Genomic DNA, 12869 nt, shown 5'->3' on the forward strand with positions numbered 1-12869 from the left:
CACTTGGTCTTTATTTGATACTTTGTCTTTTTCTGTTTGAATGACTTTAACGTTTTAAATGTTGTTCCCGTTGACTTTATTTTAATACAATTTGTCAAACAAAACCTCCTGCTCCCTCCTGCCTGCCTCCCGCCATCACCACCTTGCAAACCGTGACAGCGTGATGTGGTGTGCTTTGGATTGGATTGGATTGGATATGCCTTTATTAGTCTCACAGTGGAGAAATTTACATTTCACAGCAGCAAAGTGATGAAAGGAATGAAAGTAGAAAAACAAAATACATGAGCTGCTGGAAAGGCAGCCACTCACGCTCCTTCCTTCTTATCGCGGGTTCCCCAAGCCATGCATCCATCTAGCTGCAGACTGTCCAACAGCACTGACCTTTCCGCTAAACAAAGCGGGGCTGTGAAGATGCTGCCCATGACAGGCGCAAAAAAGCACAATGGCCCCTTTGGTGTCCAGCGATGGCAGTCCGAATGGCAGCGACATTCCTCCCATTCAAAAACAGTACTGGCATATTCATGCTGCCGAAAAGGCGCAACCGCTCAGCACAGTCTCCTCCTTGATGAATGTCGTGGTCAAAAATGCTGAAAAACACGGATCACGGCTATAGTTCGTACGGTGTCAATTTGCTTTACTCATCATTCTGATGCAAGTTGACCGGGGTGGTGATTGACATATTGAAGAACCGTTTTCAGTGGGGGGATGTTCCTCGATTGTACATTTGAACATTGATTTGCTGTGGCGACCCCTTGAAGGGAAAAGCCGAAAGGAAAAGAAGAAGATTCTAGACTGTTTCTTGATGTCGTGGCATTGTTTTTGTGTGTTTGCGTTTACCAAAGACAGGATTTTATCATACGCCTTTGTCGACTTACAGTGAGGCCTAGCGGGAGCTGTTTTTTGTGGCCCTCTGCACTAGAAATACCTGCACTGACATCTACTGTCATAGACTATAACAGACAATTCAAAGATTTATTTCTGACAATTAAGTTAAACGCCAAATACAGTATTAAAAGCCAATGTTTTTTTTAAATGCACATTGCATTTAAAATGAATTGTTAGCGTGTAAAAAAGGAAGGTTTGTAGCACTCCTCTCAGTCTTCTGTTGGATACATTCAGTCGCGACTTCAAATGGCGTGAACGAAGTTGATGTTTACAGCAGATAAATCAGTTCACATTCAGATAAAATATTCCTCTTCAGTGACGCCGATGCCTTTTATTAATGTACGGGATCGGTGACTACAAACGACTAAAACACGGTGTGTTTTATGAACGCACTTTACCTTTACTTTGGAAACCATCACCGGAAACATTTTATTTCACGAATGTAACTTAAATGCTCTCGCTTTCTGCTTGGATCGCTGTGCGCCACGTCACCCGGTCCTGCTCAAACTTGCGTTCCCAACCACGTATTGGTTTAATTGTGAGCCGATGCTAATCTATGCTTGTTTTGTTTTTGTTTACGCGTCGGCACACATCGACGGTTGGGCGAACAGCGATCAGCGTTTGACCTCTCTGTGTAGTCTTTTTCTTAAGCTTGCACGCGAATTGCTTTTGCTTGTCTGGCCAGCGGCCACAGTTCAACTAATTCAAGGTGCAACCGTAAAGGAAACCAAATGAACGCGTTTCGCCTGGCGGGTGATGTGTCGCACCTATTGGCCATCATTATTCTCTTACTAAAAATCTATAGATCCAGATCATGTGCAGGTAGGTTGGCATTTTTGCTAATTTTGCGCTTTAGAATGTTGCAAAGTGGCATTTTGTCTTATAGTACATATACCGAATATTGTCGGTACGTTTTAACGGAGGGATTTGAATAATGTGTCTGTCATTGTGGAAGCTACGTGGCAGCTAGCGTGCTTTTATGGGCTTCCCCTCCCACTTTATGACATTGCTGTCTATGTATGCTGGGCTCAGCACAAACTTTCGGCTGAAATTTGTCGATGAACCCTAAAGCACAGGCCACCATTATTTGACTACCTGGAGGGAGATATGGATTGGATTGGATTGGATTGGATTTGCCTTTATTAGTCTCACAGTGGAGAAATTTACATTTCACAGCAGCAAAGTGATGAAAGGAATGAAAGTAGAAAAAAGAAATACATGAGCTGCTGGAAAGGCAGCCACTCTCTCGGCGCCGTCTTGAAGTCAAAAGAACAACAAGAAAATAAATAAATAACAAATATGACAACACAAAGACAACATGACAAAACAAAGACACAGAGAGTCATTCATTCTTCAGGACTTGCTGTACCCTCTTTGTGATGACATGAAGCAGTTCGAGATGAGGAGAGGAGAGGATCAAATGCGGTACATGACTAGATGGGTAGGCGAAGGACAGTCATGTCTATCCTACGCTCCAAACAAAACTAAACTGTACTGTTAAAGTCAGATCGCGTCCTTGTTTTGTGAAATGCTGTAATGTTGAGCGGATCTGGCAACCCCGCCACAACATCACGCGATTTGACAGGGCTCAAAGCCAGTGTACGTGTACGTGTATGTGTGTGACTTCTCGTACGACGCCGAGAGATGCGCTTGCCCTACTTGTATGATCTAAACAAGAGGACCATCTCGACTCTTTGTTCACCCAATTGCATCGCGAAAGCGCTGAAGATCTCAACAGTTACATAGCAAGCAAAGTGTGTTTTTTGCAATATTGTAACCGCTCTTGTTGTTTTTGTGTCTGTAGGCATCTCTGGGAAGTCTCAAGTTCTATTTGCGCTTGTCTTCACCACCAGATACCTTGATTTATTCACCATATACATTTCTCCTTACAACACAGTCATGAAGGTAACCGGGCGACGCTTGTTAGAAAATTTCAAGCGAGAGAGGACGTGTGGATGTGATGTGAATGCCAGATGACCAGCATTTGCATAGTTTGTATCTGTTGCCTTCCTTGGATTGGATTTGCCTTTATTAGTCTCACAGTGGAGAAATTTACATTTCACAGCAGCAAAGTGATGAAAGGAATGAAAGTAGAAAAACAAAATACATGAGCTGCTGGAAAGGCAGCCATTCTCGGGGCGCCGTCTTGAAGTCAAAAGAACAAAAAAAAACTAAATAACAAATAATATGACAGCATAGAGACAATATGACAAAACAAAGACACAGAGAGACATTCATTCTTCAGGACTTGCTGTACCCTCTTTGTGATGACATGAAGCAGTTCTAGATGAAAGAGGAGAGGATCAAAGCGTCTTTCCACCAGTGGATCAGGGACATCATGGTGGAATGTGCACGTCGACTACAAGCTAAATGTTGAAAGCAAACACGCAGCTGTAGCATCCATTGACGAAAAGAGATTGTCTCACATCTCCTGTTCCACATAAATCTGCTTCAATTCCAAGCCGCAACAGTCCAACATACGCATCGGCGCTCTGCGCTGACGCTCCTTTCTTGTTATCGCGGGCTCCTCAAGCCATGTATGCATCCAACCGCAGACTGTCCAACAGCACCGACCTTTCCGCTGAACAAAGCGGGGCTGTGAAGATGCTGCCCATGACAGGCGCAAAAAAGCACAATGGCCCCTTTGGTGTCCAGCGATGGCAGTCGAATGGCAGCGACATTCCTCCCATTCAAAAACAGTACTGGCATATTCATGCTGCCGAAAAGGCGCAAGCGCTCAGCACAGTCTCCTCCTTGATGAATGTCGTGGTCAAAAATGCTGAAAAACAATCCGTATCCGTTCCACACGACGCACAACAGCACAAAGTGACAAAAGAAAACACAAAACAAGACAAAAACAACAACAAAAAGCAAGGCTGATGAGAGCACTTGCTGAGGCTGCCTACTCGGGCGCCATCTTGGACTCATCTTATTGGATTGGATTTGCCTTTATTAGTCTCGCAATGGAGAAATTTACATTTCACAGAAGCAAAGTTATAATATCAGTCTGTGATTATTGTGCGATTCTTTAGCACGAGCAGAGAGAGGATTATAATTAATAATACAATAAGACAGCAAGGTTCATTCCAAAAAATGGTTCTTTCCTATTTGCATAAAGAAATCACCAAGAAGCCTTTGCGTTGACAAGACTGGCATTTCGGTCTTCCTAAATGATCCTTTGGTGTCTTTTGTCATCACATTTCCACTTTGCTCTCAGGTGGTCTTTTTGGCGCTGTCCTACGCGACCGTGTACATGATCTACGTGCGCCACAGGGGCTCCTACGACTCTGAGAATGACTCGTTCCGGGTGGAGTTCCTGTTGGTACCAGTTATTGGCCTTTCCTTGCTGGAGAACTACGCCTTCACGCCGTTGGAGGTAAGCAAAGGTTTGTTTTACCGTATGGCGTGAAGTGGAATTTGTGTTCCGACTCAAACTTCTCCACTCCTTTCTTGAACCCAGGTCCTATGGACCTTCTCCATCTTCTTGGAGTCTGTGGCCATCATGCCGCAGCTCTTCATGATCACCAAGACGGGCGAGGCAGAGTCCATCACCACCCACTATTTGTTCTTCCTCGGCCTGTACCGAGCCCTTTACATCGGCAACTGGGTGTGGCGCTACCACACGGAGGGGTTCTTTGACCATATCGCCGTGGTGGCGGGTGTCGTGCAGACCATTTTCTACTGCGACTTCTTCTACCTTTATGTCACAAGAGGTGAGCCCAAACTGCGAATGCATGACCTCGTTCATTATCAATGTCACGGCGCGCTTTTTCAGGGTTTTTTTTTTCTCCACGAATAAACGCAAACAAATGAACCCATGGTATCCGGACGCTCCCCAACTTACAAACATTCGAGTCACGAATAAAGGTACATACTAACATTTTTGCGGCTACTGTATGTGGAAAATTTTTCGCAGATAGATTTGTATTGCGCTCGCTTGCGAACTCTGCTTTACGCACACACGCAGACACATTAGCGGTTTCAAGAGCTGGATGTTTACGCGACGGACACAAAGGCTGACCAATCATGCGGAAGTGTTGCCAACGAGTTCAGGCCCTGATCCGCCAAGCCCGCTTACAATTGGCCGCGTAGAATATGTGGGCGGGGAGGAAAGCCCTCTTCCCAGTTGAGGCTCCGATGAGGAGGCGAATGGCGACGCATAACAAAAAGTAATGGCACGTCATTCGCTAATTACGTGGAAGGCAGCAGCTTCAGTAATGGCTTAGCGAAGACCCAAGGATATATGTCGGCGTACAATTTTAGGACTGTTAAAGCGTGTGTGTTTTATACTTCCCGGTTCAGTGTTTCACTTAAACATGCATTCCATACAGGATATAATAATAATAATACATGACATTTGAAGCGCCTTTCAAAGCTCTCAAGGACACTTTACAGTCACAGACAAGCATCGGTACTATCATCAATCCAATAGAATCACAAATAGAATGCAAGAAATAAAATCCAATGATAAATAGAAACAAGAGAGAGAGCGACACAAAAACTGCAATCGAGCACTGAAGCAACTTTGGAACAAATTCACCTTCCGAACGACCACTTGGAAGGGATTTCGTTGGCTCTCGGATTCAAAGCACGATGACGTTGCGCCTGGTCGTCGTACATCCGCCATAAGTCGCTGTAGCAAACGATAATTGGTACAGGCTCAACGAGTTTTCCATCACAGAACCCAAAGACCAAAGCGGCGCTGCCGCTTGAACTGCAGCGCCGCAATTTGAGCAAATCCGTATTTTGCTGAAGTTACCCACTAAAATTCTTATTTGTGATTGATAAACAAAATGGCGCTTCACGTTCTATGCATTCACCAGTCAAATGAAAGATGGCATTTTTGGCAGAATTGTTCTATTCTTTCTTTCTTTCTTTTTTTTACAATCTTTGTTCTGTATTTTCTTTGCAGTGCTAAAAGAGAGAGGAAAAATGAGCTTGCCAATGCCCGTTTAGTGGCCGATCAGAGCGCACAGACCACGCCTCCTCGACTCTACAACTCTAACAGATGAGCTGACATTCCGTCGACCAACAAAACAAGTGCTTTACTCCGACTGTAATTCCCGCCCGGCTGGTACTTTTTTTCAGTCTTTTGTGTGTTGGCAATGTCTCACGTGTTTTTGACATGTAAGCCTAAATTTTGGGCGCCTTTACCAACACGATATGAACACGTTTGGTTTCAGAATTGATGTGGCAAATACACTTTCCTACATTTAGTTAACGATGATCCGATCAATTGTAGATAAAAAAAAATATCGGCTCCATCGTCTTAACTACAACCTCAGTGAGTGCCTACGGTTTGGTATGCTTGAACAAATGTGCACGATCACACACACACACGTAACTTTGTATGTAAAAGCAGTCGCGTAGCACACAGTGCCTTTTTAATCATCCGACTCCCGCCTTCATGCCAAGGTTTTACATATTATTATTATTTTTTTCGTATTTACGTTTCCTTGGGATTTTGTCACAGGAGTAAAAAGGGAAGTGTTATTTTTGCATAAACAAAAGCTCAAAATGAAACCTGGCCGTGTAATATTGATATGCATTCATTCCAATGTCGTTTTAGCTGTCATCTGGATTTTTTTACTCAAAGTGTTTTTTCCTCTTTAAATTAAATTGGACATTTATGACCATTGCCTTTTTTTCCCGATGAGTCGACGATGACTTTTTGTGCGGCGCATGACATCGACGACGTACGGTAGTGGATGTGATGAATTGTGAATTGATGACGATTGGCGTTTCAGTGGGCCACTGCCTCCATCCGTTTGATCAGCGTAGGAATGTTTTCCGGTGCTTGTGACGCACCTTACTTCCTCCTCTCCCAGCGCTTTTGCAGCTGAACCGATGGAGAATGGCGAGGTGACCAAAGCCGCCGCCTTGACTTTGTCTGCCTCCGTGAAAGCGACCCGTTCCGATAGCAGTCAACAGAAGAGCCTCTCTGGCTCTCTGGCTCTCTGGCCTCCGCCTGGCGGCCTCCGCCTGGCAGCCTCCTCCTCCTTCCTCTGCTTCTTTTGCAGCTCTGACTGTTGGCCTTCGGTTTCGTCATCCTCCGCATGAAGCCACCTTTGTCGCTTGTCTTCCAGAATCCTCTCCCGGGTGTTCCGCACCACGTTCTCAGCCTGCTTGTACACGCGGTTGCTATAACGACCGCCTTCGTCGCTTTCCACAATTTTGTCCGTCTTCCTCAGAAGTTGCTCCACTCGTTGCGAGCAGGGATTCATTCGTATTGTTGAAAACGTGACATCTTCCATTGCAGCTGGTGACAAACGCAGACAGCTCATCATTCTGCCCCAGAAACTCTTCCACGGGTTTTCCTTGCAGCCGGTCTCCCCGAGTGAGCAGCACCAGTATAAACCTGGTAGCGCTGGGTCCGAATGTTGTCCTGATCCGCTCCGGCACATCCATCTCCTCCTGGGCAAACCTGCCAAGTTGCATGGTCTCCAAGAATGGACGGGGCTACGCATCGTCCCACTTCTCTTATGACCTCCTGAGCGGACAAGCGTGTGTGAAAGAAGCCTGGCGCGTCGATCACAGAGACGCACCTTCCACCCGCTCTCCCGGTTTCCTTCGTACAGCGCGTGGGGAGACGGCTGGCCTGCCCGCCCGCCCGCCCAAGATGGTGTTGCCGGAGGAGCTCTTTCCCGATCCCGTCTTTCCAAGAAGAGCTCAGCCTTCGACGTGGATGGTGATGCATCACAAACTGGGGCAAAAACACGGTAGGCTCATCGACTGGAGCATATTTTCTGTTTTAACAATGGCTTGCACAATCTAAATTCTACTTTTCAAAATCTCTCACTAAATCTTTGTTCATTGATACTGCAAAATATCTCATGAAACATGACAGAACACCCCTCGCCCCCATCTCTTCATATCACACAAGAATAGTTGAGTGTCACTTGATTTGCATTGAACAGAGAAGCAAGTGAAATATAAACAGCAGTATATTTTTGCCAATGTTCACATTTATTACGTATGTTGAACATCGAAAAATATCAAATGACCCCGCTTATTTATGGATATGTTAGTTACATGTAACATTTGTCAACAGCATTTAAAAAAATCAGATTGAGACTGAACGCCACCAGAATGTATTTCTGATGCCTATTCAAAAAACTTTATTCAAAAAAAATACTTCACAGCAGATAAGGTTTTTGGCATTTTTTTGGACGGACGTGTGACGTATTGTAATGCCACTCGGCGTGATACAAGATGCGCGCAGTCGCTGGCACAGCTGGTCAGGCTTTTCTTAAGCAAACGTTGCAGTTAGCATTCATACCGGAGTTGTTGTTACGCCACAACTCAGGCGCAGTCCTGCTCTCACGCAGGCTCTCTCTCGGACTCCTTGGCGGCTCCTCCCTTCTCTCCGTGTCTCATGCTCCCCCGACTAGCCCAGCCCCCAAACATGCAAATCGCAAGCACCTCCCCTTTATGAAACCCTCGCCCCAAGGGGTCAAAAAAAATCATCCAGCTGTAGCTGTTTTGGCCCTCGCGTCCGTCTCCGCGGCCGACCTGGCGGCACCGAGTCAATTCCACCTCGCGCTGTCTGACCCGGGATTCTACCGGTAGAAGGCGGTTCCCCAGTCTGGAAGTTCCGCCTCTCGCGCCACTCGTCACAATCTCGCTTTCGACGCGCACCGGCTTTCTGCAGCCGTCTGTGGAAAACTCCCGTCGCGGCTGGTCCTCTGAGCAGCCTGGAGGTCTCCCGAATGCCTCAAGCGGTGTGTGCGACTGGGCTTGAAGTCTCTTGCCGGCCCCGCACTCCTCACAGTGCCGGCAGATGTCCTCCACGTCGTGTCGATGCTGTCCCCAGTAGAACACTTGGCGGAGCCGTTGGAGGGTCTTAGCGCGGCCAAGGTATCCTGAGCCAGTGCCCCTATGACATGCTCTCAGCACAGTCTCTCGAAGAGCTTTTGGCACGACCACCTGCCACCTCTCTTCCCCAGCAGCAGCCCCCATGTCCACCACACATTTTGTGGCTTTTAAAAAGTCTCGTCCTAGTATACAGGGGTCACTCACGTCAGCAGCCCACGCTGAGTGGGTTGTCAAGGACCCCCCCAGGGCAAAAACAAATGTCCCTTTGCCCCTCATCTTGGCCGTTTCACCAGTCACTGTCCACAGTTTTGTGCGTGTCGACTTTAAGACGGTTGCTGCTGGCACAACATCAGGCCTCACCATCGTGACTGAAGACCCAGTGTCCACCACGGCTGTCCAGGAAACGTCTCCAATCTGCATGCGGACATGACTGGGGTCCCTCATGTCTGTCCAACCCACTGTCATCGCTCCGGATGTGGACTGCAGTTCCTGGTTTACCACCGGAGGGGTCTGCGCTGCCCGGCCTCCAGGGACCCTTTGCCACAGACAACAGGGCGTGCGTGTCGACCACTCCCTTCCTCCCGTTGTGCTGGGCGGATATTCAACGCACACACCAGCTCTTCCACCCACACCGGCCGGCACGCCTCACCTTTCGACAACGAGGTTGCCGAATCGGGGCAAGCTGCTGTCTGCAGTACTCACTTGACTGCGGTCTGAGAGCCTGGATGAACTGGTTACGAATCAGTTCATCTCGGACATCCTCTGGCATCCCAGCATATGCGCGTCGACCCAGGCTCTCGATAGCATGGGCAAGACAACGTAGTGGCTCACCGGGATGTCGATCACGCTGCTTGAACTCGAGTCTTTCAAAGGGAACTCCCCAAAGCGCCACTGCAGATCGCCCACCAGCGCGCTGTAATCAAGTCTCTGTCCAGGGCTCAGTAGCAGCAGACAGGACGTAGCTTCCTCAGTCAGTGAAAGCGCTAACTGCACCGCCTTCACCTTGTCCGGCCAGTTCGATGCGTCGGCCACCAATTCGAAGTGTGCCAAATACGCCTCCCAACTCCCTTTCCCGGAGAATTTCGCCGCCTTTATGGAGGGCCACGCGAGACCAAGGGCGCCGCCATTAATGCTCTCATCGCTCCTGGTAGCGGCGGCAGCACTTTCCACATCCCGGCTTGGCGCCGTAATGGCGGGCTCACGCTCATACTGGTGCAGATTGTCAGCGTAAAGACGACTGTGCTCTCTGCCACTTGACTCCGACACGTCAATTCCACATGGCAAGGCCTCCCTCCCCCTTTACCTTCCGCCGGGTAGCGTCGTCACGGAACATCCTCCCTCAAGAGTTGGACGAGCGATGGGTGAATCCGGAGCTTCTGACACCAATGTACAGTGGGGCCTCGGTTTACGAACACCTTGCCTTACGAACTTTTCGGTTTCCGAACTTTAAATTTATGAAAATTAAAACTTGGATTAAGCACTAGTTTTCGCGATACACCCCATCCACCACGGCTGGCGGAGTAATCTACGGCGGAAGAACACCAAATCACACGACCGAACGGCGCCCCAGCCGGCCTACCTTTCCACATCCCCTTTCTTTGAGTGCACACGGCGATCGTCTTCAACGATACTTTTTCTGTTATGGGACTGAAAAAAAACCACCAGAGGCTTGTGTTCAGCCGAAGAAGACACAAAACAAAATTACAGTCGAGGAGAAGAAGGAGATCATAGAGAAACACGAACGAGGTGTGCGTTTGTGGCGTCACAGGTGCGTCACAGCCGCGGTGGCTTTCATGTGAATCTCAGTCTGACACATTTCCCACGCTATGTATAGTAACTTTCTACTACCATTCTACAAATAAAGAGCCTGGTACCGAAATGCTAAGTCCAACATTGCTACACAAAGGCGTTATTTACTCGACGCTTTCGCTTGACTAATGACACGGAACTTGTCGCATGCGAGTTGACAGCTGGGGCGGGGTCGCCGCTCCCGACTTCGGCCAGCTGCTGTCAATCCCCTGATCACTGATACTGGGACATTTCAACGAGTCGCTGTCACCTCACCAGTGACATGATTACGACGCCTTGCGCCTCGCCAGTGTCTTGGACTTGCCAGCACAAGAGTTTGCTTCGCCCGAGGTGATTGTTAGCCGCGATCACGTAAGTTTGTTGCTTTCCGGGATCGCGAGTTATTTGTTGCCTAGCTTGATAGGCTAGGTAGATCATTCCAGGTAGGTGGAATCATCGGACTCGCGCCTTTTGTTGTAATAAAATTTCTGCCAGCACTTATGTCTCTGCCGCCTGCTTCGGGATCCCACCCCTTTTATTAACGTTCCGACGAGTCAGACGAGTCCGACTGTCACGCTCGAAACGTGACAGTATCAGTGTGTTCAGCTGATAGAAAAGGCTTGGCATGATGTTACCCTTCGATCCTTGAAAGCAGCATGGAAGAATTTGTGACGTGCAGGCTTTTATTGAACAGTTCCATCCAGAAAAGACTGGCTATGACAATCATCAACATGATGAATGATAATGTGATGCCTCAGTTTCGTAAGACCTTACAAGCCACAAGGCAAAAGGTGTCAAGAGCAATCAACGACCATCACAAATGTAAACAAAGTGACTTTATTATACTGCACAGTGTATTTCTTTCATTACGATACAATAGCACATTTATTATACATAGAATAGGGTATGTACTGTGTCGTTTTTAGGTTTATTTAGTTGAAAATTATATTTTATAGAGACCTGGGAACGGATGATTCTGATTTTAATGGCTTCATATGGTTTCATATTTTTTGGGATACACACTTTTCGCCTTACACACTCTGTCTGGGAACCAATTAAGTTTGTAAGCCAACGCCCCACTGTAATGCGTGATAAAGGATGCGCGCAGTCCCTGGCACAGCTGGTCAGGCTTTTATTAAGCAAACGTTGAAGTTAGCATTCATACCGGAGTTGTTGTGACGCCACAACTCTCGCGCGGTCGTGCTCTCTCTTTTGGACTCCCTGGCGGCTCCTCCCTTCTCTCCGTGACGTCACGCTCCCCCGACTAGCCCAGCCCCCAAACGTGCAAATCGCAAGCGCCGGACGTTACAGTATCCGTCAAAGCTTTCATAAATACTACAGAGAATTATCATTTTTACGGGCAACACCTCTTATAAAACAAATTTCGAGTGCAGGCATCTAATTTTGCAGGTAGCAAATACCACGATAAATATCTGGTCTCTCATCTAACAGCGAAATGTTAAGTTCGCGAGTCGTTTGAAGCTTACTGTATTTTTATTTGTTGTTTTTTTGGTGGTGGTGGTGGGGGGGGGGGTCATTTTGTTGGCGCAACGCTAGCTGCAACACGATTTGCGAAAGACATACCTCCAGATGATGAAGAAGCATTTTCAGATGTTGACATCCTGACAGAGAAGAAAGATGCTCTGTGCCAGTCTAACAAACAGACTGGATGACTTTGTTCGAGTAGAATGCTGCTTTAATAAAAACCAATACCTCGTTATGTATGGTTTCACCTTCACTTGTGGTGCAGTGCATTTGCTTGATTTCATAGCTGTAATAACTTATTGTGGACACACGAGAGCCACCAAACCCACTGGTTCGTTTTTTTCCTTTTCCTCCCCCACTACAGTACAGTAATCTCGTTTTTCAAATTGCTGCTGTGGACTGCACATTTCCTCATTGTGGGCCTATTAAAGGAGTTCTGATTCTGAGAGCGGCACTGTGAGAATCAACAATGCTTTACTCTTCTCAATATGAAGAAAGATCAACTGAAACTAAAATATATAAGTATTGTACATGAAGCCCGATAGAATACTTTTTTAATAGCATCATTTGAGAGTTAGATTGGATCGGCACATTTTGGGTGTCAAGAAAGACAGCTTGTGCTTCTGGGTTTGTTTGGTGTTTTGATTTCAGTCGAATCATCAAAATGGTACAATCAGCAGAAAGTATTTGTTAGGCAATCCATGGAGCACATCAAACAGCATAACTCCAAACTCCAGAACAGCTTTTATTGACTAACACAGACCCATGATGAAACTATACTCCGGTTACATCCAAAACTTTAGCGTGACAAATCAGCTGACCAGCAGCTGCATGAATTATGAAATCTTGTTGTTGTTTTTTTTTTTTTAATCTGGCCGAACTGTTGAATGGTCTGT

At 47.0% G+C, this 12869-nt stretch overlaps 1 protein-coding gene and 1 pseudogene across 1 annotated transcript; one reads left to right on the forward strand and one right to left on the reverse strand.

Moving 5' to 3' along the window:
- Window positions 1-1348: 1348 nt before the first annotated feature.
- kdelr3 (KDEL endoplasmic reticulum protein retention receptor 3) lies at window positions 1349-6518 on the forward strand. Its single transcript, XM_089018339.1, has 5 exons — window positions 1349-1707; window positions 2690-2790; window positions 4103-4261; window positions 4346-4598; window positions 5798-6518. Exons 1-5 carry the CDS (start codon window positions 1617-1619, stop codon window positions 5839-5841), a joined length of 648 nt encoding a protein of 215 aa, XP_088874465.1. The 5' UTR covers window positions 1349-1616; the 3' UTR covers window positions 5842-6518.
- A 248-nt stretch (window positions 6519-6766) lies between these two features.
- LOC148885894 (GTPase IMAP family member 7-like) lies at window positions 6767-9469 on the reverse strand (annotated as a pseudogene).
- Window positions 9470-12869: the final 3400 nt, after the last annotated feature.

Source organism: Hippocampus bargibanti, linkage group LG17, assembly GCF_051943395.1.
Source record: "Hippocampus bargibanti isolate YZ-2025 linkage group LG17, ASM5194339v1, whole genome shotgun sequence".
Lineage (NCBI taxonomy): Eukaryota > Metazoa > Chordata > Actinopteri > Syngnathiformes > Syngnathidae > Hippocampus > Hippocampus bargibanti.

Bases quoted from the DNA above. Each gene is read 5' to 3' on its own strand.
- kdelr3 (XM_089018339.1), top strand. From the start codon at position 1,617: ATGAACGCGTTTCGCCTGGCGGGTGATGTGTCGCACCTATTGGCCATC. The intron at 2,791-4,102 runs GTAACCGGGCGA...CTTTGCTCTCAG, and splicing joins CTTACAACACAGTCATGAAG to GTGGTCTTTTTGGCGCTGTC. The intron at 4,262-4,345 runs GTAAGCAAAGGT...TCTTGAACCCAG, and splicing joins ACGCCTTCACGCCGTTGGAG to GTCCTATGGACCTTCTCCAT.